At 44.9% G+C, this 27,620-nt stretch overlaps 1 protein-coding gene across 1 annotated transcript; it reads left to right on the top strand.

The window, feature by feature from the left end:
- The first annotated feature begins 1,336 nt into the window (after positions 1–1,336).
- aqp9b (aquaporin 9b) lies at positions 1,337–26,178 on the top strand. Its single transcript, XM_071401861.1, has 6 exons — positions 1,337–1,610; positions 2,977–3,103; positions 10,718–10,855; positions 11,063–11,181; positions 16,714–16,931; positions 24,174–26,178. The coding sequence occupies exons 1-6, from the start codon at positions 1,494–1,496 to the stop codon at positions 24,334–24,336; spliced, it is 882 nt and encodes a 293-aa protein (XP_071257962.1). The 5' UTR covers positions 1,337–1,493; the 3' UTR covers positions 24,337–26,178.
- Positions 26,179–27,620: the final 1,442 nt, after the last annotated feature.

Genomic DNA, 27,620 nt, shown 5'->3' with positions numbered 1-27,620 from the left:
CACTGGCTTTAACACCTTCTTTAACTTTTATTTTTGGTTTAGTTGGAGATATGAATCCAATATATCATTTTTTAACTTGTGGACAAGTTAATAGACTGTTTATTCATTGTATTTCAAAAGTGATATTGAATTGTGTTTGGTTGTCAACGCAACCAGATATCAACATTTGAAGGAGATGTATCTTCTGCTTGGATAGTTCCATCTGTGCCACTGACTTACTCTGGCTTTAATTTCAGTTTGTCTACAAATGAAGATGTGTTGGATTCATATCTCCATCTCAACCAAAAATCTAAGTTAAAGAATATGACTAAATCTAATCAAATCAAACTTTAAATGCACTTGAAATAAAGTTTGATTTGATTTAGTCCTATTCTTTAACATTTGGTTGAGATGGAGACGTGAATCCAACATATCTTCATTTGTAGACAAACTGAAATGAAAGCCAGACTAAGTCAGTGGCACAGATGGAACTATCCAAGCAGAAGATACATCTCCTTCAAATGTTGATATTAACTTGAAGATTACATTTGAAATCAACCAAAGTTTGAAACCATAGGCCTATATGTATTGTGTATTGTCTATTTTAAGTTTAACCCTGAGTTGAATTGAAATAATAGCTGTTTAACTCTGTGAAACCTACTCTTTGGAATGATTTCGATAGCAACAGTGAATTGAGTTATTAAGAGATCGCTCAATAATCATTCTCACAATAGCACATTGTTAGTAGTCAGTGACAAATATCAACGCTAAAATGGGCTTGGTTAAAACCCAGTATTGGAGACGAAATGAATAGCTGTAGATAGATCAACTCTCCAGTAGGAAGTGCTGCTCAGCCTATAGTTTGTTTATAATAGTGGTTATAACTTTGAAGATCTGACTTTGTTTCAAATGTACAAATTCAACATATATAATACAATGTTTGTCTATGTTGAAAATCCGTTACAATGATTGCAAAATCCTGTGGTTGAAATTCCACCCTCAAAACAACAGTTTAGGTTATTTACTTTTTTTTTTTAAATTCAATTTATTTTCCACATAGATTCCACACCACAATTACGTTAAAACGTTGATTCAACCAGTTTGTGCCCAGTGTTATCAACCATATAATTACAACTTGAAAGAATTACTTTGTTGATCGAAAATAGACAAGTTATGAGTAAAAGCACACACTGTCTACAATTCGCGCGTATAAATGCGCACTGTCCACACTCAGTCAACTGCTGACCATTGGAGTCAATATTGACCAATCAAACACTTATTGACCAATAAAGCACTTAGATCCAACGAGTGCACCCCTGGCGGTAGCGGTGGTTATGGGGGACAGTTTCAAGGAAGAAAAAAGATTAACAGGTCACGTCTGTCGAGTGTACAAAATACACGTGTAGTAGGCTACTAAGTGGAGGAGGGGTTACGTCCTAAACTACCGGAGAGACGCCCATGCTCAAGCTCACACTACTTATCAACTGTCTGTCCTGACAAGACTGAGACATCATATGTCCGCGGGAAATATGGAACTCGAGGGCAAAAGAAAAATGAAGGAGCAATGTGCCCTAAGGAAGGACATCATCAAAGAGTTCCTGGCAGAATTTCTGGGGATATTCGTATTAATAGTAAGTACATGGACATTATCCCTCATCACCTGACTGTCATTTAATAGCCTGCTTTAAAGCTGCAACAATATGGTAATAAGGTGTCAAAATTGTTCTCAGGGGACTTGATCTGTCAACAGGGATATCATGTTTTGACATGTTTAGGTGCTGACTAATATATCCTGATAATGTGGCTTCTCTTTGATGTGCTCATCCATAATTCTGGTATGAGAAAGTCCTTGGGAGACAATTAAGACATCTAGAGAATGTTGTAATGGCAAGTTTGACAGGTGGGGGATATGAGGGGGAGAATTAATGGGATGCTTGGTGTTTTCAGCCATAAAGAAAAACATGATCAAATACAATAAACCTTTACTGGCATGCACCATTCACCATGCACCATGCACCATGCACCATGCACCATGCACCATTCCATATGATGTATGATCATCACAGGGATTTGACATTCATGTTTCTTTAGAATGTATCTAATCTGTGAATAAATAGACCCAATTTATGTAGCATACTGCACACCATTATATTTACGCAAAGTTTAATTATTTGATGAACAAGGCTGAAAATCATCATATGATAGCATCAATATTTAATACATTTTTAAAGCATACCCCCCCCTATCAATTGCAATCTTCTTGCCAATGAATTCAGTGATTTTATATAGAATGAGAATAGATTTATATTACCCTGAATACAGAGAAACCATTAGCATAAGATAGACCACCTGGTCCAATTCACTGTTCATTTTTCCCCTTAACAGACATACACACTCTTTCTCTCTGCATTATTACTGCGGTAAAAATACACACATTTCCCCATCATCACCAAGCTTGGAGGGAAACACTGTTTACTGAGGTGAAATCTACAGGGGTCCTTAATAAGCTGACCTGTCTTTTACCTTCCACCTGTCCCCTCTAGGTTCACCTCCCCGTCCTGTCCTGTCTGTCTGAGTGCCACAGCTCAGTGGCTGGGCTTACTGAGGCTCAGTCTCAGTGGGCTCAGTGAGTCAGTGGTCATCCTGATCAACGGCACAACATAAATGGACTAATCCACTCCTCACAACAGAAGCAGCTATTTTTGGACAAAATCATTATTTCAACACTTTTGTTTTGATTTACTTGTCCTTCTAATAAAAAAAATGAAAGGATTAATGATAATTTCCCATGCTTCAAATGGGACATCTTCTATGGCATTCTTCTTACAGGGTTCAGGGGGAACGCACTGATCTAAAAGGCCATCTAATTAGAAATGAAGGCTGTAGAACAAGAGGACTAGTCTTTTGTGCATAATTAGAAATGTAAAAAAAACAGACTCTTTCTTCCTCCTGCCAACATGTTTTTGCTTTTGTTTTTTGTCTCTGTCTCTGTCCCAGCTCTTTGGATGTGGCTCGGTGGCCCAGACAGTGCTGAGTAAGGGAGCTCTGGGAGAACCCCTGACCATCCACATCGGCTTCACTCTGGGGGTGATGATGGCCGTCTACGTGGCTGGGGGAGTGTCAGGTGAATACCATGCCTCCTTTACATAACTTTTTATTCACAACATCCATTTCTACAGTCCACTCTGCACATAGCCAGCATACAGTTTTCTAACACCCCAAAAAGTTGATTTTGCAGTATGATTGAAGTTGCAACACAACAAGTGTGTTTAGTGTTGAGACTTTTCAGTTGGTCAGCACCTCACTTTATAGGTCAGGCCTTTTTTATGTCATTATATCCTCTTTTGTATATATCCTTTTATGTCATTATACCCTCTGTACAAAGGCCAAAACAAGTTATTCAATGGGTTCTCCTATGGGGACAACCGAAGAACCCTTTAAGGTTTTAGATAGCACATTTTTTTTAAAGAGTGTACCGTTGCCCTTGAGCAAGGCACTTAACCCCCCACAACAACAGCTCCCTGGGTGCCCAGTGTGGCAGCCCCCTGCACCTCTCCAAAAACCTGCTCATGTGTGTCTCAGAGGGGTTAAAAGCAGAAGTCAAATTTTGTGGAATTGACCAATTAAAGGATCTTCATATTAAAAAGTGTTTTGTGTAAAATATGTGAGCAGGACTCAAAGGTCACCAATGGTTGTTTGTCTTTGATGAAACGGCTTTACTTTGCCATGAACTTTGACCATGGATGTCTGGCTCTCTTTGCTCTCAGGTACTAAACTCTTATTAAAGGACAACATGTACTTCCCACATGTCTGGGTAACTGTGTGTTATGGCTCCATGGATGTCCTCACATCCACATGTTCACCTGTTCATTGTTTGAAAAATGGGGGAGATGATGTCCATCCCTGTTGTCAGGTACAGTTGAAGTCGGAAGTTTACATACACCTTAGCCAAATACATTTAAACAAAGTTTTTCACAATTCCTGACATTTAATCCTAGTAAAAATTTGCTGTCTTAGGTCAGTTAGGATCACCATTTTATTTTAAGAATGTCAAATGTCAGAATAATAGTAGAGAGAATGATATATTTCAGCTTTTATTTCTTTCATCACATTCCCAGTGGGTCAGAAGGTTACAAACACTCAATTAGTATTTGGTAGCATTGCCTTTAAATTCTTTAACTTGGGTCAAATGTTTCAGGTAGTCTTCCACAAGCTTCCCACAATAGGTTGGGTGAATTTTGGCCCATTCCTCCTGACAGAGCTGGTGTAACTGAGTCAGGTTTGTAGGCCTCCTTGCTCGCACACGCTTTTTCAGTTCTACCCACAAATTTTCAATAGGATGGAGGTCAGGGCTTTTTGATGGCCACTCCAATACCTTGACTTTGTTGTCCTTAAGCCATTTTGGAAGTATGCTTGGGGTCATTGTCCATTTGGAAGATGCATTTGCGACCAAGCTTTAACTTCCTGACTGATATCTTGAGATGTTGCATCAATATATCCACATAATTTTCCTGCCTCATGATGCCATCTATTTTGTGAGGTGCACCAGTCCCTCCTGCAGCAAAGCACCCCCACAACATGATGCTGTCACCCCCGTGCTTCACGGTTGGGATGGTGTTCTTCAGCTTGCAAGCCTCCCCCTTTTTCCTCCAAACATAAAGATGGTCATTATGGCCAAACAGTTCTATTTTTGTTTCATCAGACCAGAGGACATTTCTCCAAAAAGTATGATCTTTGTCCCCATGTGCAATTGCAAACCGTAGTCCGGCTTTTTTATGGCGGTTTAGGAGCAATGGCTTATTCCTTGCTGAGTGGCCTTTCAGGTTATGTCGATATAGGACTCGTTTTACTGTGGATATAGATACTTTTGTAACCGTTTTCTACAGCATCTTCACAAGGTCCTTTCCTGTTGTTCTGGGATTGATTTGCACTTTTCGCACCAAAGTACGTTCATCTCTAGGAGACAGAACGCGTCTCCTTCCTGAGCGGTATGACGGCTGCGTGGTCCCATGGTGTTTATACTTGCGTACTATTGTTTGGACAGATGGACGTGGTACCTTCAGGCATTTGGAAATTGCTCCCAAGGATGAACCAGACTTGTGGACGTCTACAATTTTTTTCTGAGGTCTTGGCTGATTTCTTTTTATTTTCCCATGATGTCAAGCAAAGATGCACTGCGTTTGAACGTAGGCCTTGAAATACATCCACATGTACACCTCCTATTGACTCAAATGATGTCAATTAGCCTATCAGAAGCTTCTAAAGGCATGACATCATTTTCTGGAATTTTCCAAGCTGTTTAAAGGCACAGTCAACTTAGTGTATGTTTATTTAAAAAAAAAAAATATTTAACCTTTATTTAACCAGGAAGGCTAGTTGAGAACAAGTTCTCATTTGCAACTGCGACCTGGCCAAGATAAAGCAAAGCAGTGCGACACATACAACAACACAGAGTTACACATGGAATAAACAAACATACAATCAATAATACAGTAGAAAAATCTTTATACAGCATGTGCAAATGAGGTAGGATAAGAGAGGTAAGGCAATAAATAGGCCATGGTGGCGAAGTAATTACAATAAAGCAATTAAACACTGGAATGGTAGGATGTGCAGAAGATGAATGTGCAAGTAGAGATACTGTGGTGCAAAGGAGCAAGATAAATAAATAAATACAGTATGGGGATGAGGTAGACTGGATGGGCTATTTACAGATGAGCTATGTACAGGTGCAGTGATCTGTGAGCTGCTCTGACAGCTGGTGCTTAAAGCTAGTGAGGGAGGTAAGAGTCTCCAGCTTCAGAGATTTTTGCAGTTCATTCCAGTCATTGGCAGCAGAAAACTGGAAGGAGAGGCGGCCAAAGGAAGAATTGGCTTTGGGGGTGACCAGTGAGATATACCTGCTGGAGCACGTGCTTCGGGTGGGTGCTGCTATGGTGACCAGTGAGCTGAGATAAGGTGGGGCTTTACCTAGCAGAGACTTGTAGATGACCTGGAGCCAGTGGGTTTGGCGACGAGTATGAAGTGAGGGCCAGCCAACGAGAGCATACAGGTCGCAGTGGTGGGTAGTATATGGGGCTTTGGTGACAAAACGGATGGCACTGTGATAGATTGCATCCAATTTGTTGAGTAGAGTGTTGGAGGCTATTTTGTAAATGACATTGCCGAAGTTGAGGATCGGTAGGATGGTCAGTTTTACGAGGGTATGTTTGGCAGCATGAGTGAAGGATGCTTTGTTGCGAAATAGGAAGCCAATTCTAGATTTAATTTTGGATTGGAAATGTTTAATGTGAGTCTGGAAGGAGAGTTTACAGTCTAACCAGACACTTAGGTATTTGTAGTTGTCCACATATTCTAAGTCAGAACCGTCCAGAGTAGTGATGCTGGATGGGCGGGCAGGTGCGGGCAGCGATCGGTTGAAGAGCATGCATTTAGTTTTACTTGCATTTAAGAGCAGATGGAGGCCTCGGAAGGAGAGTTGTATGGCATTGAAGCTCATCTGGAGGTTAGTTAACACAGTGTCTAAAGAAGGGCCAGATGTATACAGAATGGTGTCGTCTGCGTAGAGGTGGATCAAAGAATCACCAGCAGCAAAAGCGACATCATTAATGTATACAGAGAAGAGAGTCGGCCCGAGAATTGAACCCTGTGGCACCCCCATAGAGCCTGCCAGAGGTCTGGACAACAGACCCTCCGATTTGACATACTGAACTCTATCGGAGAAGTAGTTGGTGAACCAGGCGAGGCAATCATTTGAGAAACCAAGGCTGTTGAGTCTGCCAATAAGAATGTTGTGATTGACCGAGTCGAAAGCCTTGGCCAGGTCGATGAATACGGCTGCACAGTAATGTCTCTTATTGATGGCGGTTATGATATCGTTTAGGACCTTGAGCGTGGCTGAGGTGCACCCATGATCAGCTCAGAAACCAGATTGCATAGCAGAGAAGGTACGGTGAGATTCGAAATGGTCTGTAATCTGTTTGTTAACTTGGCTTTCAAAGACCTTAGAAAGACAGGGTAGGATAGATATAGGTCTGTAGCAGTTTGGGTCTAGAGTGTCTCCCCCTTTGAAGAGGGGGATGACCGCGGCAGCTTTCCAATCTCTGGGAATCTCAGACGATACGAAAGAGAGGTTGAACAGGCTAGTAATAGGGGTTGCAACAATTTCGGCAGATCATTTTAGAAAGAGAGGCTCCAGATTGTCTAGCCCGGCTGATTTGTAGGGGTCCAGATTTTGCAGCTCTTTCAGAACATCAGCTATATGGATTTGGGTGAAGGAGAAGTGGGGGAGGTTTGGGCAAGTTGCTGGGGGGAGCGCAGGGCTGTTGACTGGGGTAGGGTTAGCCAGGTGGAAAGCATGGCCAGCCGTAGAAAAATGCTTATTGAAATTCTCAATTATTGTGGATTTATCGGTGGTAACAGTGTTTCCCTAGCTTCAGTGCAGTGGGCAGCTGGGAGGAGGTGCTCTTATTCTCCATGGACTTTACAGTGTCCCAGAACTTTTTTGAGTTTGTGCTACAGGATGCAAATTTCTGCTTGAAAAAGCTAGCCTTAGCTTTCCTAACTGCCTGTGTATATTTGTTCCTAACTTCCCTGAAAAGTTGCATATCACGGGGGCTGTTCGATGCTAATGCAGAACGCCACAGTGTAAACTTCTGACCCACTGGAATTGTGATACAGTGAATTATAAGTGAAATAATCTGTCTGTAAACAATTGTTGGAAGAATTACTGGTGTCATTCACAAAGTAGATGTCCTAACCGACTTGCCAAAACTATAGTTTGTTAACAAGAAATTTGTGGAGTGGTTGAAAAACGAGTTTTAATGACTCCAACCTAAGTGTATGTAAACTTCCGACTTCAACTGTAGATCACAGGAGAGAAAGTAAAGAGTACAGTCATGGATCACTAACACTCTCCTGTGTGCTTCACTCTAACTTGTGTCCTGGGGAAAAGTCCACATACAGTAACAGAAATGGACTGTGGAGACCTAGGTCATCACTAGAGACTCAGCAACATGGCAAAATGATACAGAGAACATCATGTTAGTATTCCATAGCAGTCTGGACTCAACGTGGGTACCATTTAGTATTACCCTAACTGGGGGAGAGGCACAGAGGAAATGGAAGAAATATGTAATAGCTCGATTACCCATTCCTAATACCTGGCTGCTTCTTGGTGTCAGAGGATGAAGTGTGCCGGCTAGATTTACAAGGCTGGAGTTGTGTGTCCTCATGTCCAGGAGGACTTTATTGGGTACATTCCATAGAGATTAAAGCGAGGAGAGCCCTCTCCCTCTCGCTTCGGCAGCAACAATGACACAGAGGGATAACATTAGGGGGAATCACTTTTTAAATGTCACGCTGCCTTAGGTGAGCTTGCTGAGCAAGGTGGAGAGCGGTTTTTAATCATCAATCAAGGGTTTCATTATGTCTCAGCGAGGCTTTACGTAATGGGGGATGATGAGTTGTAATTTGAAATTTCCGTGGTAATTTCCATCACAATTGGGACATAAAAGAGCAACGACGTGATTAGAGCTTTTAATGCCCACCCCCAGGATAATATGAACACTGTAGCATATGAGCTAATATGAGTGTTATATGAGCCATACTCAATGTGCTTTCATCTGAGAAAATCCAATGTTGGCAGAGTGTGAGCTTAGCCTTTGTGCTGTATCTCTAAAACTCAACCGAGGACCACCCCTCATATTCAAAGCCTGGTTTACAGCTACAGCAGATCAGACCAGAGTGTTGGGAAGCCAACATTTATGCCATGTTTGGAGGAGCTTCCTTGAGCAACAAATATATATATATATTTTTTTAATTTAACCTTTATTTAACCAGGTAGGCCAGTTGAGAACAAGTTCTCATTTACAACTGCGACCTGGCCAAGATAAAGCAAAGTAGTGCGACACAAACAACAACACAGAGTTACACATGGAATAAACAAACGTACAGTCGATAACACAATACAAAAGTCTATATACAGTGTGTGCAAATGAAGGAAGATAAGGGAGGTAAGGCAGGCAGTAAATAAGCCATCGTGCCAAAATAATTACAATTGAGCAATTAAACACTGGAGTTGTCACGCCCTGACCTTAGAGAGCCTTTTTATATCTCTATTTGGTTTGGTCAGGGTGTGATTTGGGGTGGGCATTCTATGTTTTGTTTTCTATGATTTTGTGTTTCTATGTTTTGGCTGGGTATGGTTCTCAATCAGAGATAGCTGTCTATCGTTGTCTCTGATTGGGAACCATACTTAGGTAGCCCTTTTCCCTCCTTTCTGTGTGGGAAGTTGACTTGTTTGTGGCACTTAGCCCTCGTGAGCTTCACGGTTGTTTTCTTCGTTTGTTGTTTTGTTGGCGTCATTTTCTATAATAAAAGGATAATGTACGCTCAACACGCTGTGCTTTGGTCCACTTCCTTTGATGGCCGTGACAGGAGTGATAGATGTGCAGAAGACGAATGTGCAAGTAGAGATACTGGCGTGCAAAGGAGCAAAAAAACTAACAATATGGGGATGAGGTAGTTGGGTGGGCTATTTACAGAGGGGCTGTGTTACAGGTGCAATAATCTGTAAGCTGCTCTGACAGCTGATGCTTAAAGTTAGTGAGGGAGATATGAGTCTCCAGCTTCAATGTTTTTTGCAGTTCGTCCCAGTCATTGGCAGCAGAGAATTGGAAGGAAAGGCGGCCAAAGGAGGAATTGGCTTTGGGGGTGACCAGTGAAATATACCTGCTGGCGCGTGTGCTATGGGTGGGTGCAGCTATGGTGACCAGTGAGCTGAGATAAGGCGGGGCTTTACCTAGCAAAGACTTCTAGATGACCTGAAGCCAGTGGGTTTGGCGACGAATATGAAGCGAGGGCCAGCCAACGAGAGCATACAGGTATGGAGGAATAATGGAACTGAGGAAGAATGGAACTGTAGAACAATACTCTCGTCTCCAACCCTCTTTGCTTCATTACAGACTAGCTGATCACTCTGACACAGAGGATCTAGATCCTGGTTCAGTGGGTAATGATGGAGACGGTATATAGCTGCAGTAGAGCAGTACTACAGTATGTGTGCTATTCTTGTTGGAGTGTGTAGTAGGCTACAGTATATGAATCTTTACTGCATGATTGGGCCATTCAACCCTGGGGCCCATGTGTGGATGAGAAGCCTTCACACTGTTAGGTGACATCTCTGATGATGATCACAGGTATTGGACTAATGAGCTTTACGGGGTCTCTAGTGTGGAGTGGGGCGGGGCACTCTGCTTTCCAGCCTTCCCAGCCAGCCTCTCCAAGTGGAACACAACACACTTCTGTTTCCCCCCGCTCCTTTTCACTCATATGTCGGCGATGCTGATTTACAGGCAGAGTAAACCAGCACCCTTGTTAGCGGAGGTGTGTCATGGCCGGGTCATTCCAACGACATGCGGTTTGCGCGAGTCTTAAGCAGATTCAGGCAGATTGTCAGACCCAATTCCGATCGGATGTTTCAGCCGGCTGTTGTGGCCACAGTTAGTGAACAGGGCTGGGGATTAGTGTTTGGGGCACTCTGAAACCCCCAGCAGTGTTGCCCCGCTGAGGTCACCCAGAGCCTCAGTCTCCGCTTTGGGCCCGCCTAGTGTTGTGCCGTAATTGTGTCTATGACTGAATCCACTAGATAAGGATAGTGGTTACAAATGAATGTGTCTCAGACTTTCTACATAAGCTTGAACCTTGTTTTCAATTCCAGTTTTGACCTTTGTTCCAGGGGCTCATGTGAACCCAGCAGTCTCTCTGGCCATGGTGGTCCTGGGCAAGCTGCCTATAAAGAAGTTCCCTGTCTACGTGGCAGCACAGTTCCTGGGTGCCTTCGCTGGATCTTGTGCTGTCTATGGGTTGTATTATGGTAGGTGTTACTGTCATCATGTCCATCACCATCATCATAATCATCATCATCCTGATTAAATGGAACCCATATTCATAGCATTTAGCCAGTGTGATATTTGAATGGAAAGGTATTGATCATTATTGGAGTGGGAACATTATAGGTTATTACTAACACTAACATTATTGGGAAAACTCAATGGCTAATTTATTATTCTCTTTTCCATAGATGCCTTAATGGAACACACAGGAGGAGTTATGCAAGTTACTGGCGTCAATGCCACAGCTAATATATGGGCATCCTACCCTGCCAAGCACATCTCAGTCCTTGGAGGATTCGTAGACCAGGTGAGAGATGCACCATCAATGGTTATCTAACCATATCCTAATACTCTTTGTTACTGAATGATATGAGCCGCACAGGCACACACCCTGAATTATGTTTGAAGTCCCTGAGCTAGAACATGCCAGTACATGTGTAATAGTATGAATATAAGTGAATGTGCACATTTTCTATTTGATTTAACCAGGCAAGTCAGTTAAAAACACATTTTTATTTACAATGACGGCCTACCCCGGCCAAACTAACCCTAAATTGGACGACGCTGGGTCAATTGTGCACCGCCCTATGGGACTCCCGATCACGGGCGGTTGTGATACAGCCCGGGATTGAACCCAGGTCTGTAGTTACGCCTTAGAGCACTGCGCCCCTCGGTCCCCCGAATGCATTTAGATCAGTCATGTGCATGTAAGTAACTAAGCCTTCCCAACAATGCAGAGAGAGAGAAAATAGAGAAATAATAGAAAAGTAATAACACATAATAAAAGTAATAATAAATACACAATGAGTAACGATAACTTGGCTATATACATGGGGTACCAGTACCGAGTCGATGGGTATGAGGTAATTGAGGTAGATATGTACATATAGCTAGGAATAAAGTGACTAAGCAACAAGATATATAATAAACAGTAGCAGCAGCAGATGTCATGAGTCAAAAAGGTTAGTGCAAAAAGGGTCAATGCAGATCGTCTGGGTAGCTATTTGGTTAACTGTTTAACGAACAATTTAGCAGTCTTATGGCTTGGGGGTAGAAACTGTTCAGGGTCCTGTTGGTTCCAGACTTGGTGCATCGGTACCGCTTGCCATGCAGTAGCAGAGAGAACAGTCTATGACTTGGGTGTTTGGAGTTTTTTACATTTTTCAGGGCCTTCTTCTGACACCGTCTGCTATAGAGGTCCTGGATGGCAGGGAGCTCGGCCCTAGTGTTGTACTGGGCTGCACGCACTACCCTCTGTAACGCCTTGTGGTTTGATGCAAAGCAGTTGCCATACCAAGAGGTGATGCAGCCATTCAAGATGCTCTCTATCTGAGGGCCCATGCCAAATCTTTTCAGCCTCCTGAAGGGGAAGAGGAGAGGAGTGTTGGTGTGTGTGGACCATGATAGATCCTTAGTGATATGGACACTGATTAACTTAAAGGTCTCGACTCACTCCACTACAGCCCCGTCAATGTGAATGGGAGCATGCTCGGCCCTCTGTTTCCTGTAGTTCATGATTTGCTCTTTAGTCTTGCTGACGTTGAAGCAGAGTTTGTTGTCCTGGCACCACACTGCCAGGTCTCTGACCCTCGTGTTGAGGGTCAGCGTGGCGGATGTGTTGTTGCCTACCCTTACCACCTGGTGTCAACCGTCTGGAAGTCCAGGATCCAGTTGGTCCTTAGCTTAGTAATGAGCTTGAGGGCACTATGGTGTTGAATGCTGAGCTGTAGTCATTGAACAGCATTCTCACATAGATGTTCCTCTTGTCCAGGTGGGAGAGGGCAGTGTGGAGAGCAATAGAGATTGCATCATCTGTGGATCTGTTGGGGCGGTATGCGAATTGGAGTGAGTCAAGGGTGTCTGGGATGATGTTGTTGATGTGAGCCATGACCAGCCTTTCAAAGCATTTCATGGCTACAGATGCGACACGGGGTACGGGGTGATAGTCATTTAGACAGGTTACCTTGGCATTCTTGGACACAGGGACTATGGTCGGCTGCTTGAAACATGTAGGTATTACAGACTGTGTCAGGGAGAGGTTGAATATGTCAGTGAAGACACTTGCCAGCTGGTCAGCGCATGCTCTGAGTAGGCTTCCTGGTAATCCTTGTGAATGTTAACCTGTTTTAAAGTTCTTACTCAAATCGGGCAACAGAGAGCGTGATCACACAGTCGTCCGGAACAGCTGTTGCTCTCAAACATATATTGTGAGCAATACTGGCTGAGCAAAAACAACCATCTGTGTTGAATACCCAAGAGCTGAGTGTGCACATGCAGGTTTGGTTTTGAATTGAAGGCAGTGAAATTTACAGTAAATTAAGGATTTTTAAAACTTCTGATATAAATAGCTTTACTTTTCAGTTTATTGAGAAGTCTTTGAAAATAAATGCAATTTTTTCAATTATTTAATTGCAATTTACTTCCTAAATTGACTGCCTTCAATTTGAATTCAGGCCAGACCTGGTGTGTGTGTGTGTGTGTGTGTGTGTGTGTGTGTGTGTGTGTGTGTGTGTGTGTGTGTGTGTGTGTGTGTGTGTGTGTGTGTGTGTGTGTGTGTGTGTGTGTGTGTGTGTGTGTGTGTGTGTGTGTGTGTGTGTGTAACGGCTATCGTCCTCTTCTTCCTCTGAAGAGGTGTAGCAAGGATCGGACCAATACGCAGCGTGGTAGGTGTCCATGTTTTAATAGGGAAAACTGAACATGAACACAAATACAAAAACAATAAACGTGGACAAACCGAAACAGTCCCGTGTGGCACAAACACTGACACAGGAAACAATCACCCACAAAATACCCAAAGAACATGGCTGCCTAAATATGGTTCCCAATCAGAGACAACGATAAACACCTGCCTCTAATTGAGAACCAATCTAGGCAACCATAGACTTACATAAACAACTAGAATGAACACAACCCCATAAATCTACAAAAAAAAACCTAGACAGTACAAACACCCTAGACGAGACAAAAACACACAAACCACCTTCGTCACACCCTGACCTAACCAAAATATTTAAAGAAAACAAAGAATACTCAGGTCAGGGCGTGACAGGTCTCACAACCCCATAAACCCCACAAAGGTGCGGACTCCGGCCGCAAAAACCTAATCTAAAGGGGAAGGTCCGGGTGGGCCTCATTCATGGCGGCGGCTCGGGTGCGGGACGTAGACCCCACTCTACCATAGTCATTTCCCTCTTCAAGGGCCTCTTCAGAGGGACGACCCTCGCCTCCGACCTAGGGTCTAAGATCCTAATTAAAGGCCCCACTGGACTGAGGGGCAGCTCCGAACAGAGGGGCGGCTCCGGACTGAGGGGCGGCTCCGGACTGAGGGGCGGCTCCGGACTGAGGGGCGGCTCCGGACTGGCGGGCGGCTCCGGACTGGCGGGCGGCTCCGGACTGGCGGGCGGCTCAGGCAGCTCCTGACTGGCGGGCGGCTCTGGCGGCTCCTGACTGGCGGGCGGCTCTGGCAGCTCCTGACTGGCGGGCGGCTCTGGCAGCTCCTGACTGGCAGGCGGCTCTGGCGGCTCCTGACTGACGGATGGCTCTAGCGGCTCCTGACTGACGGACGGCTCTAGCGGCTCAGGACAGACGGGCGGCTTTGATGGCTCAGGACAGACGGGCGGCTCAGACGGTGCTGGGCAGATGGGCAGCGCAGGCGGCGCTGGGCAGACGGACAGCTCAGACGACGCTGGGCAGACGGGCAGCACAGGCGGCGCTGGGCAGACGGACAGCTCAGACGGCGCTGGGCAGACGGGCAGCACAGGCGGCGCTGGGCAGACGGGCAGCACAGGCGGCGCTGGGCAGACGGGCACACCTGTAGGGAGGAGACGGAGAGACAGCCTGGTGCGTGGGGCTGCCACAGGACCCACCAGGCTGGGGAGACCTACAGGAGGCTTGGTGTTAGGAGGAGGCACCTGAAGGACCGGGCTGTGGGGGAGCACTGGAGCTCTGGTGCACAGCCTTGGCACCACTCCCCCAGGCTGGAATACTACTCTAGCCCGGACCCTCAAGAGTGCAGGCACAGGTTGAACCGGGCTGTGGGTGAGCACTGGAGATCTAGTGCCTACTACACGCACCTCTCCCTTAGGCTCCACTCCCACATTTGCCCGGCACGAGCGGAGAGCAGGCATAGGACGCACTGCACCCTCCCAACGCCCCGGAGACACAGCACGCAGAGCCGGCGCAGGATAACCTGGACCGAAACGGCGTACCGGAGACCAGACACGCTGAGCAGGCACAATACGCCCTGGCTGGATGCCCACACTTGCATGACACTTTCGGGGGGCTGCCCTATAGCGCACCGGGCTATGGGCACGTACTGGCGACACCGTGCGCTTAACCGCATAACACGGTGCCTGACCAGTAACGCGCTGCTTATAATAAGCACGAGGAGTGAGCTCAGGTCTGCTACCTGGCTTAGCCACACTCCCCGTGTGCCCCCTCCCCAAAAAATTAGGGGATGTCTCTCGTACCTGTTGCGCTGCCGTGCTGCCTCCTCATATCGCCGCCGCTCAGCTTTCGCTGCCTCCAGCTCTGCTTTGGGACGGCGATATTCCCCAGCCTGTGACCAGGGTCCTTTCCCATCCAGAATCTCCTCCCAGGTCCAAGAGTCCTGCGATCGCTGCTGCCCGATACCACGCTGCTTGGTCCTTGGTTGGTGGGTGATTCTGTATGTCTATGTTGCATGTTAGCACATTGTTTATATAGCTTCACCTTCGTCGTTTATTGTTTTGATTAGTGTTCTTCGTTTTTCATCTTCAATAAATAGAAGAATGTATTCTAACCACGCTGCGCTTTGGTCCTCCTCTCTTCCACCATACGACGACCGTGACAGTGTGTGTGTGTTAGCCTAGTGGTTAGAGCATTGGGCCAGTAACCGAAAGGTTGCTATATTGAATCCCCGAGCTGACACTGTAAAAATCTGTCATTCTTCCCCTGAAGAAGGCAGTTAACAATTAACTGGCTAATAGAAGCAAACATTCAAGCAGTTGTTTTCCCCTCTATGAACAGTAATAAATGCAATAGTTGAGTATTTTTAGCCCAAAATATGGTTTGCTCCTAATATATAACCATATGGATACTGTTCAAAAGACTTCAAAGCTGCCTCATCTATCCTTCATCCAGGGGAAAGGGGAAGCCCCATTATAGGCTTAGGCAAAAGAAGTGAAGGCCACAGGTCATCACAGCAAATTAGTCCTGCTGGCCACAGACAGTCATTATAAAAGCCAGACCATAACAACAAGCCATTCTCCCCCTGTCACTGTCTGGTATCCAACTCCTATTATCATCTACCATTACATAAAAAGCTACAAGGAATACCACTATTATGCTATTATGAGAGGCTGTCTTTTCAATATTGGTGGAGGCATTACAGTGACAGCATGAGCAGTAGCTAAAGATTGTTCATTTTGTAGTGATGATGAATATACTGAATACAGATGTAGGAATTTAATTTGATCACTCTTTTGTTGCTATGAATTGTTCTGCACTGCAGGAAATGCAAATTTGCAGTGTATTCATTGTTTAAAAAGGCTGTTAGCATTTGGAAACAATGCCAGCCACTGCCAGAGAATCTAAACCAATGCATGGACTGCTGTCATACCTTGTTCATAGACTGCTTACAGGTTGAGTAAACCAATATGTAATTTTGTCATTTGGGCAAACTACTGGCAAACTATCCCTTTAATTATAATCTACATAATAATTCACATTTCCTGATGCTGCAGGATTATTTTCCTGCTGTAGCTAACTGGTTCAAATTAAGATCTTACATCTGTATGTCTGTCAATTATCTGTTTTGATCATTGCTATCTCAAACTCATGGTTGATGCCTTGTCTCCAGGTGATAGGAACAGCTGCCTTGATCCTGTGCATTCTGGCCATTATTGATGGGAAGAACATTGGAGCTCCTAAAGGGATGGAGCCACTGTGCATTGGCCTGATCATCATGGCCATCGGAGTGTCCATGGGACTCAACTGTGGCTATCCCATCAACCCTGCCAGAGACCTGGGCCCAAGGCTCTTCACTGCTGTGGCCGGATGGGGCATGGAGGTGTTCCGGTAATTTCCAACAATGCTTATACTAGAGAAAAGACCCACAAATGAGAGCTGGATGGCCTCCATAAGCACAGTAGAATTTCACAAACATTGTTAGATGCCTTTTGCCCTGAAACCCTTTGAAATTGAAAATGTGCTTTCTTCTCCAAAAAAATCAAACAGCCCATGCTCACTTTACAGTAGAACATTGAAAGATTCATAAAGACGCAGAAACAGAGTGTGTGTGTGTGACAGGAAAGCCCCTCTCTGATCTGGGCGTGCCAAGCGGAGATGCAGGCACATTATTCTGCTTTTCAGTCCTCCTCCCCAGCAGTGGCTGGGAGTTAGGCACGCAGTGTGATAAACATGGGAGTGAATACCAGTGGCCTGGCCTCCTTCTCTCCTTCAGGAAGAGCAGGAGTATGCAGCTCTATCGCTCTATCTCTGCTCTTCTGACAATCTTAATCAATATTTTAGCAACCTCTTGTATCTCCTGCATTTTCAAAAAGGCTTGGAGATGTGAGCGGGCAGAGTAAGATTATTTCTCCGCACATAAATATTCCATGCTTCGTATAACAGAAAAATGTCATTAGTTACAATGTCTGTACTTTGCCATGCAAACTTCCATAGTACCCAGAGAAATCTGGGGGAAGCAATTCACAAGCAGTTATTTAACAATGAGAGCTGGGCTAAAGAAGAGTTCCGTAAGATAAACGTGAAGGATATGGAGATGTGAGTGGGCAGAGTAAGATTCTTTCTCCGCACATAAATATTCCATATAACAGAAAAATGGGACCATTGTGTGTAATACTGGCAGAGGCAGACTCCCTCTCTCTGCCGTCACTCCTCAAAGCTGTCCCTGGTACTTTGGGTCCCTGGTACTTCCGAGGCCTCCAACAGCTTTTAAATGCAAGTAAAACTAAGTGCATGCTCTTCAACCGATTGCTGCCTGCACCCTCCCGCCCGACTAGCATCACTACTCTGGACGGTTCTGAATTAGGTATTTGTAGTTGTCCATATATTCTAAGTGTCTGGTTAGACTGTAAACTCTCCTTCCAGACTCACATTAAACATTTCCAATCCAAAATTAAATCTAAAATCGGCTTCCTATTTCGCAACAAAGCCTCCTTCACTCATGCTGCCAAACATACCCTCGTAAAACTGACTATCCTACCGATCCTTGACTTTGGCGATGTCATTTACAAAATAGCCTCCAACACTCTACTCAGCAAACTGGATGTAGTCTATCACAGTGCACGAGCTCCAGCAGGTATATTTCACTGGTCACCCCAAAAGCCAACACTTCCTTTGGCCGCCTTTCCTTCCAGTTCTCTGCTGCCAATGACTGGAACAAATTGTAAAAATCGTATATCTCCTTCTCTAACTTTAAGCATCAGCTGTCAGAGCAGCTTACTGTACCTGTACACAGCCAATCTGTAAATAGCACACCCAACTACCTCATCCCCATATTGTTACTTATCCTCTTGCTCTTTTGCACCCCAGTATCTCTACTTGCACATGATCATCTGCACATTTATCACTCCAGTGTTAATGGTAAATTGTAATTATTTCGCCTCCATGGCCTATTTATTGCCTTACCTCCCTACTCTTCTACATTTGTACACACTGTACATATATTTTTCTATTGTGTTATTGACTGTACGTTTCTTTATGAGTAACTATGTGTTGTTGTTTTTGTCGCACTGCTTTGCTTTATCTTGGCCAGGTCGCAGTTGTAAATGAGAACTTGTTCTCAATTGGCCTACCTGGTTAAATAAAGGTTACATTTGTTTTTAAATTTAAAATTAAAATATGAGGGACCTCGCTGCCAGTGCTTCTCTTCAGTAGAGGGCGCTGTCTGATCTAATGGCCACAGTCAACAGTTTCCCAACCTGCACTTTGGGGAGCCCATGTTTGCACATATTTGTTCTATTCTAGCACTAGCACAGTACACCTGATTCAGGGGGCTGGTTGGTTAAATCACAAGCTGACTCAGGAGTGCTGGAGCTGGAATAGAACAATTGTGTGCAATGGTTGGGGGTCCCCTACTGGGGTGGGAAACGTTGACATACAGTATTTGACCCTCTACTTTATACCGTGTTCACACTACATCTTACCAGATGTTTCGCATACAGATGTAGAATCTTCATTTGATCACCCTGTTGTAGGAGAACTCTCCTGCAATGCCGGACATTTAAAACTTGTAGTGTATTTGAAGTTTAAAAGGTTTCTAAAGTTTGTAATTTCCACTTTGAGATTAAAGACTGTATTACGCCCATATTTCGAAAAATGTATCAACCCCTACAAAAATGTCCATGAATTATAATTTCCTGTTGCTGCAGGATTCATTTCCTTCTGTAGCAAACTGACTCAAATTAAGATCCTATATCTATATGAGATTATCTATATACGTATACATTTAAGATTAGTTCTCTCTAATGCACACATAAACCTGCGGCCCTGAGATTTACATCATACTGTCAAATTTGACGTAATCTGTCCGTTTGAAATATAGGTTTAAATACATCCCTTAAATCTCAGACATTTTAGCAGCACACACAGCTGTAATCACAATGTTAAGATAGAGATGTCTAAGGGTGATAGTAGGATTTAAAGTGTATATTCCATCCACCATACATTACATCCACTGAATCTCTGTAAGGAAACTGAAAGCAATAGGACCAGGTACAGTGGCACTTTCCTTTGACATCAGTAGGAAGAGCTGGCAGGGTGCCATGTCCATGAGACCACATCGTGTGACCCAGTGTGTCTGTCCGTCATCAGGCCTAATCATGGGATATGGTTAGTCAACCTGGCTCTGCCCATAGATTATACACCCTAATCCACCAGTCCTGTAGTCTGCATCCACCCCCTGGTAGTTTAGCAGCTAAACACAGCCTGTTCAGACACTGTCTATTTTCCTACCTGGGCCTTGTCACGTTAGGGACTGAATTACCAGCACTTTCGTCCACAGGATCCAATCAGTCAGTACTAGCAGAGGGAGGCTAATGTCTATCAGGGAGTTGCCCTGAGATGATCAAGCGCTCAGTTCAGGACAGAATCAGGACATGTACTACGTAGGCTACAGTAGCAGAGAGCTGTTTAGATTGGAGTTTGACTATTACCTGCTATTACTGTCACGTCTGCTCCCGCTCTTCCCCTCCCCCTGGCGCTTGAGGGCGCCAGAATGCCTTGCATCACTCACTCCTGCCATCCATCACGTACACCTGACTTTCCTCGTCACGCGCATCAGCGTTATTGGACTCACCTGGACTCTCTTATCACCTGTTCATTTCCTCCCCTATATGTGTCAGTTCCCCAGCTCTGTTCCCCGCTTCTGCATTGATTGTTTTTCTGTTTGCTAAGCTGTTTATGTCTCGTTCCATGTCCGTTATTTATTAAATGTTACTCCCCGTACCTGCTTCGTCTCTCCAGCGTCATCCTTGTGATAGATCGTGACAGAATGCAGAAGCCATCACACGAAGCATCGGGGAGTACTGGTGTTCTGGTTGGTATAGTGGCATCGGCTCTGGGTCAACACCGATGGAACCGGGGGTGCCTAGCCTGCTCGTCGGGCTTCCACGCCCTAGCAGGCTCGAGAGGTTTCCTTGCCCCGGTTGGTTCGGAGGGCGCCCATCCCACGTCGGGCCTCAGCTGGATCGTCAGTTCTTGTCTGCCCAGCCTGTCCAGGAGTTTTTTGTTTGTTTGTTTTTTGTTTTGTCGGTGACGTCGGGGGTGGATTCTGCCGCCGATGGAACCGGGGGTGCCTAAGCCAGCCCGTCGAGCTTTCATGCCCTGGCTGGCTCGAGAGGTTTCATTGCCTCGGTTGGCTCGGTGGCTTCCCATCCCACGTCACAATCCACCGGATCATCGGGTTTCCTCAGCGGGATCGACAGGCGTCTGGACTCAGCCGGATCGTCAGGCTCCCATGCCTCAGCCGGCTCGCCAGGCTCTCACGCTCCAGCCGGTTCGTCGGGCTTCCACGCCTCAACCGGCTTGCCCAGCGCCCATGTCTCGGCCGGTTTGCCCAGGTGGGACGCCGGGTGGCGCCCCTAGTGGGGGGGTACTGTCACGTCTGCTCCCGCTCTTCCCCTCCCCCTGGCGCTTGAGGGTGCCAGAATGCCTTGCATCACTCACTCCTGCCATCCATCACGTACACCTGCCTTTCCTCGTCACGCGCATCAGCGTTATTGGACTCACCTGGACTCTCTTATCACCTGTTCATTTCCTCCCCTATATGTGTCAGTTCCCCAGCTCTGTTCCCCGCTTCTGCATTGATTGTTTTTCTGTTTGCTAAGCTGTTTATGTCTCGTTCCATGTCCGTTATTTATTAAATGTTACTCCCCGTACCTGCTTCGTCTCTCCAGCGTCATCCTTGTGATAGATCGTGACAGAATGCAGAAGCCATCACACGAAGCATCGGGGAGTACTGGTGTTCTGGTTGGTATAGTGGCATCGGCTCTGGGTCAACACCGATGGAACCGGGGGTGCCTAGCCTGCTCGTCGGGCTTCCACGCCCTAGCAGGCTCGAGAGGTTTCCTTGCCCCGGTTGGTTCGGAGGGCGCCCATCCCACGTCGGGCCTCAGCTGGATCGTCAGTTCTTGTCTGCCCAGCCTGTCCAGGAGTTTTTTGTTTGTTTGTTTTTTGTTTTGTCGGTGACGTCGGGGGTGGATTCTGCCGCCGATGGAACCGGGGGTGCCTAAGCCAGCCCGTCGAGCTTTCATGCCCTGGCTGGCTCGAGAGGTTTCATTGCCTCGGTTGGCTCGGTGGCTTCCCATCCCACGTCACAATCCACCGGATCATCGGGTTTCCTCAGCGGGATCGACAGGCGTCTGGACTCAGCCGGATCGTCAGGCTCCCATGCCTCAGCCGGCTCGCCAGGCTCTCACGCTCCAGCCGGTTCGTCGGGCTTCCACGCCTCAACCGGCTTGCCCAGCGCCCATGTCTCGGCCGGTTTGCCCAGGTGGGACGCCGGGTGGCGCCCCTAGTGGGGGGGTACTGTCACGTCTGCTCCCGCTCTTCCCCTCCCCCTGGCGCTTGAGGGCGCCAGAATGCCTTGCATCACTCACTCCTGCCATCCATCACGTACACCTGCCTTTCCTCGTCACGCGCATCAGCGTTATTGGACTCACCTGGACTCTCTTATCACCTGTTCATTTCCTCCCCTATATGTGTCAGTTCCCCAGCTCTGTTCCCCGCTTCTGCATTGATTGTTTTTCTGTTTGCTAAGCTGTTTATGTCTCGTTCCATGTCCGTTATTTATTAAATGTTACTCCCCGTACCTGCTTCGTCTCTCCAGCGTCATCCTTGTGATAGATCGTGACAATTACGATAACTAGTAAATTTGTAAAGCACAATTAGAATTAGGCATTTATAGAAACGGATTGGTGGGGAGTGGGAACAGATCAACTTTATGTATAGTTGGATCAATAGACTAGCAGGCAGATTAAGAGAGAGAGTAGAGTAGTGAGAGGTGGAGATTAGAGGGAGCCTATCCAGGGAGTCTTACTGTATAAATAAACAAAAGGTAGTAGTGGAATCTGCTCCCAATGTACCAGTGGAGGCTACTGAGGGGAGGACGGCTCATAATAATGGCTGGAACAGAGCAAATGGAATGGTCCATGTTTGATGTATTTGATACCATTCCACTGATTCCACTCCAGCCATTACCACAAGCCCATTCTCCCCAATTAAGGTGCCACCAACCTCCTGTGTAATGTACAGTAGCGTACCCAAGACCATGTCACGTTCCTGGGTTGCTTAAAAGCCCCATGCAGTCTTTTTCAATTTAGTTTTAAATCATCACTGTATGTCTAATAAATGACTGTGTGTTTATTTCATGAAAATAACAGCAAATATATTTTTTATAATTTATTACCCTGAGCCTCCTTTTGCTATCGATTATGCTGTCTGATTGTGTGGGAGTGTTGATACAAATGTAAATATATTTTCATACACATCCCTGATTGGCGGATAGGATCATCCCTGCTTACCCCTTCAAATTAGGAGGATACATATGTAAGTACAAGACAACTGGTCATTGGTCCGAATAATTAGATCAGATTATGATTTAATGCTGTCGACCAAAAACTCCATCCCACCTGAACAGGCTGAAACTCCAAGCATTTTTTCAATAAGCTCTTACTCTTAAAGGGCATTATAATAATTTTCACAATTTCAGAGTGTTATTTCAACCTCATAGTGTGGAGATATCATTAAAAAAAACTGGTAAATCATGTTTTTGACTGCACTGTCTCTTTAACGCGGGTGACCACTATTTACACTGTAGATAGTGTACAAAACATTATTGAGTTGCACCCCCTCGTCGGGGCATGGACTCTACAAGGTGTCGAAAGCATTCCACAGGGATGCTTGCCCATGTTGACTACAATGCTTCCCACAGTTGTGTTAACTTGGTTGGATGTCCTTTGGGTGGTGGACCATTCTTGATACACATGGGAAACTGTTGCGCATGAAAACCCAGCAGCGTTGCAGTTCTTGACACACTCAAACTGGTGCACCTGGCACCTACTACCATACCCCGTTCAAAGACACTTAAATATTTTGTCTTGCCCATTCACCCTCTGAATGGCACACATACACAAACCCTGTTTTCTCAAGGCTTAAAAATCCTTATTTTATTCCCTATTTTTTTTACCCCTTTTTTCTCCCCAATTTCGTGGTATCCAATTGTTAGTAGTTACTGTCTTGTCTCATCGCTACAACTCCCGTACGGGCTCGGGAGAAACGAAGGTCGAAAGCCATGCGTCCTCCGAAACACAACCCAACCAAGCCGCACTGCTTCTTAACACAGCGCGCATCCAACCTGGAAGCCAGCCGCACCAATGTGTCGGAGGAAACACCGTACACCTAGCGACCTGGTCAGCGTGCACTGCGCCCGGCCCGCCACAGGAGTCGCTAGTGCGCGATGAGACAAGGATATCCCTACCGGCCAAACCCTCCCTAACCCGGACGACGCTAGGCCAATTGTGCGTCGCCCCATGGACCTCCCGGAAAAATCCTTCTTTAACCTGTCTCTTCTCCTTCATCTACACTGATTGAAGTGGATTTAACAAGTGACATTATAAGGGATCATAGCTTTCACCTGGATTCACCTAGTCAGTCTATGTCATGGAAAGAGCAGGTGTTCCTAATGTTTTGTAGACCCAGTGTATTTGGTATTAAATGTTTATTTTAACTTACTCACTACAAAGTCAAATGTAAACTCCTGAACCCCTGTATATATATCTCCTCTTGTCTGTGCAGTGCTGGAGGCTGCTGGTGGTGGATCCCAGTAGCAGGGCCCATGGTGGGAGGAGTGGTGGGGGCTGCCGTTTACTTCCTGTTCATCGAGCTGCACCATGCCGAGCCTGAGAAACAGGGGGAGAACAACGTCAAGGACAAATATGAGATGGTCACCCTGAGTTAGACAGAGAGGCCATGAGCCCCAATGGTACTGAGGCTTGGCAGCTTCCTACCCCTTTAACCCTCAACAGGCTAAACATTCACCTCAATGAGGCCACACTTGACACAACCTTCTCCGCTTGCACTAGAGTCATTTCCTCTGTCTAAGGGACCTGAGGTCAGGTCTCAGTCTCTGCACTCTCATGGACAGGTCTGCTGAAAGAATGCCAATTGAGCCAAAACATAAAAAACGCAAACACGTATGTAATGTTAAATTCACAATCACAAGCTGAGATCTCAGGCATGTTTACTAGCCCATGACATCATCATCAGGTGTTCAGACTGTCCATTCTACTCTGAGGATAGTTCCTGAGTACAGTGATTTTTAATAATTTATATTGCATTTCTTGTACAGGGCTATTTTTCATTGCAGGAGGAATTTGCCAAGTTTGAAACCGTCTCATTATTTCCTATCTTTCAGGCAGAGGTGATGGTAAATGTTATTAACAACATAGAAAATAGCCAGGAACAGTTTCTGTGATGGAAGGAAGGAAGTGTATATTTTTTGTCATTGAGCTAGTTTAATGGTATGCTCTCTGGAGTGTCTTCCATCTTCTGCTTCACTTCATCCATCTATTTGTTACAGTTGTATGAATCCCTCTGCCTGCTGCGACACACAGCCTCATCACTGCATGTGTGCTATAGCTAACACACATCTATGTATTTGTGCTTTGAAATGCTCATAGTCTTTTTTCCTAGCTATTATTTTTTAGAGTGCAGAAAAAACAGCCTTAATGTGTGTGAAATGAGCCTCGCACCGTTCTGTTTGTACTCTCTCTCTCGTTGAGAAATTATTTTTTATCTGACTTTTATTTCCTCTTATATAACGTTCCTGCTGTCATGTGCACACATTTTCATGGAAGCATGAGTAGGTAAGCCTAGTATCTACAGTACCTAGCATGAGTAGGGAAGCCTAGTATCTACAGTACCTAGCATGAGTAGGGAAGCCTAGTATCTACAGTACCTAGCATGAGTAGGGAAGCCTAGTATCTACAGTACCTAGCATGAGTAGGGAAGCCTAGTATCTACAGTACCTAGCATGGACATGTTTTAATAAACAATATACTGTATGAAGAGTCCAATGAGAGATAGTTTACCCCACTGGCCAATGGCCATATGGGAATGTATAAAAACTGTTTGTTTATCGTAATCATTACGTTATTCCTCCAATGATGCGACTAGGATTTAACCACTGAGGAACTCCGACACTATGACCAATAGTGAACTGGACAATAACAGCAGTACAACTTCCAAGAATAGAGCCCTTCAACTCAGACAAAAACACTCCAATTAACCAAGTCCTTCCATCCTAGTGATGTTATTTAGCCATGGGTGGGCAGAGGAACATGGGTGGGCAGAGGAACACTAGTTCCCTATTCCCAGAAGAGCCCTCACCAATGAAACACATAGCATTTTATAACCTGTATGTGGCTTACTACTGAACCAGATATAATTCGTAGGGAAAAATATAGCTCTTTAGAAATGATTTTCTCTATTATTTTACACCTTTGTTACTTAGTGGTTTAGTTGCTGTAGTTTCTTATTGTAGTTAGTTTTTTGTTTAAAAAAATTGCTACATGTACTTTGGATGACTACATGATGCTAGCTTGATTCTCCTGAGATTCAACCTTTGGAGGAGTACAATGTTTTTTTGTTGCTTCACTTGGCTTAAAAAAAGATAAAAGGCACTTTTACTCACACAATTTTTCTCAGATGCTATTTGATAAAAGTTACTTCTTTGTGAAGGTAATTTTGTAATTTATACAACTGTAATGTAGATTTTACAAAAATAAATATTTGAGGTGTATTTCTTTCATAGTCTGTCTTGATCAATCAATCCACATTATTAATGGTCTACTGATTAAGGGAAGTAACACACATTCAATGAGAAACTATCACTAACCACTGTGTTCCACTAGCACTGGTATAAGTGCATTGGTAGTAACTGGAAGGTATTCAATATTACCCGTATGCAATCCTAAAAATAACAGGCCAGAAAACCGGTCACGATCACTAAGTACAACCACGTGTTGGATTCACGTCTCCATCTCAACCAAAAATCTAAGTTAAAGAATAGGACTAAATGAAATCAGCCTTTTTTTTTATTGCACATTAAATAAAGTTTGATTTAGTAATTTTCTTTAAACTTTGATGTTTGGTTGAGATGAGACATGAATCCAACATTATTAACTTAAGTAATTCGGAAATCAACCAAAGCTTGAAAGTCTAGGCCTACAGTGCATTCGGAAAGTATTCACACCCCTTGACTTTTTCCACATTTTGTTACGTTACAGCCTTATTCTAAAATGTATTCAATCGTTTTTTTTCCATCATCAATCTACACACAATACCCCATAGTGATAAAGCAAAAACAGGTTTTTAGAAATGTTTACAAATTTATAAAAAATAAATACATTAATATTACATTTACATAAGTATTCAGACCCTTTACTCAGTACTTTGTTGAAGCACCTTTGGCAGCGATTAGCTTTGCGTCTTCTTAGGTATAACACTACAAGCTTGGCACACCTGTATTTGGAGAGTTTCATTCTTCTCTGCAGATCCTCTCAAGCTCTGTCAGGTTGGATGGGGAGCGTTGCTGTACAGCTATTTTCAGGACTCGCCAGAGATGTTCATTTGGGTTCAAGTCCGGGCTCTGGCTGGGCCACTCAAGCACATTCAGAGACTTGTCCCGAAGCCACTCCTGTGTTGTCTTGGCTGTGTGCTTAGGGTCGTTGTCCTGTTGGAGGGTGAACCTTCGCCCCAGTCTGAGGTCCAGAGCACTCTGGAGCGCTCCTCGTCAAGGATCTCTCTATACTTTACTCCGTTCATCTTTCCCATGACCCTGACTAGTCTCCCAGTTCCTGCAGTTGAAAAACATCCCCACAGCATGATGCTGCCACCACCATGCTTCACCGTAGGGATCTTTTTCTCATGATCTGAGAGTCCTTTAGGTGCCTTTTGGTAAACTCCAAGCGGGCTGTCATTTGCCTTTTGCTTAAGAGTGGCTTCCATCTGGCAACTCTATTATAAAGGACTGATTGGTGGACTGCTGCAGAGATAGTTGTCTCATGGCTTGGTTTTTGCTCTGACATGCACTGTCAACTGTGGGACCTTATATAGACAGGTGTGTGCCTTTCCAAACCATGTCCAATCAATTGAATTTACCACAGGTAGACTTCAATCAAGTTGAAGACACATCTTAAGTATTAACATGATGACATAATCGTTTGGTTGAAATTTCACCCT

The sequence above is a fragment of the Salvelinus alpinus genome, chromosome 5 (assembly GCF_045679555.1).
Source record: "Salvelinus alpinus chromosome 5, SLU_Salpinus.1, whole genome shotgun sequence".
Classification (NCBI taxonomy): Eukaryota; Metazoa; Chordata; class Actinopteri; order Salmoniformes; family Salmonidae; genus Salvelinus; species Salvelinus alpinus.
Note: the sequence above shows the minus strand (reverse complement) of the source record. Positions and strands in the feature narration are given on the sequence as shown.

Excerpts from the sequence above, each read along its gene's own strand:
- aqp9b (XM_071401861.1), top strand. The coding sequence starts at position 1,494 with ATGTCCGCGGGAAATATGGAACTCGAGGGCAAAAGAAAAATGAAGGAG. Across the intron at positions 3,104-10,717 it reads CGTGGCTGGGGGAGTGTCAG|GGGCTCATGTGAACCCAGCA; the intron begins GTGAATACCATG and ends CCTTTGTTCCAG. Across the intron at positions 10,856-11,062 it reads TGTCTATGGGTTGTATTATG|ATGCCTTAATGGAACACACA; the intron begins GTAGGTGTTACT and ends TCTTTTCCATAG.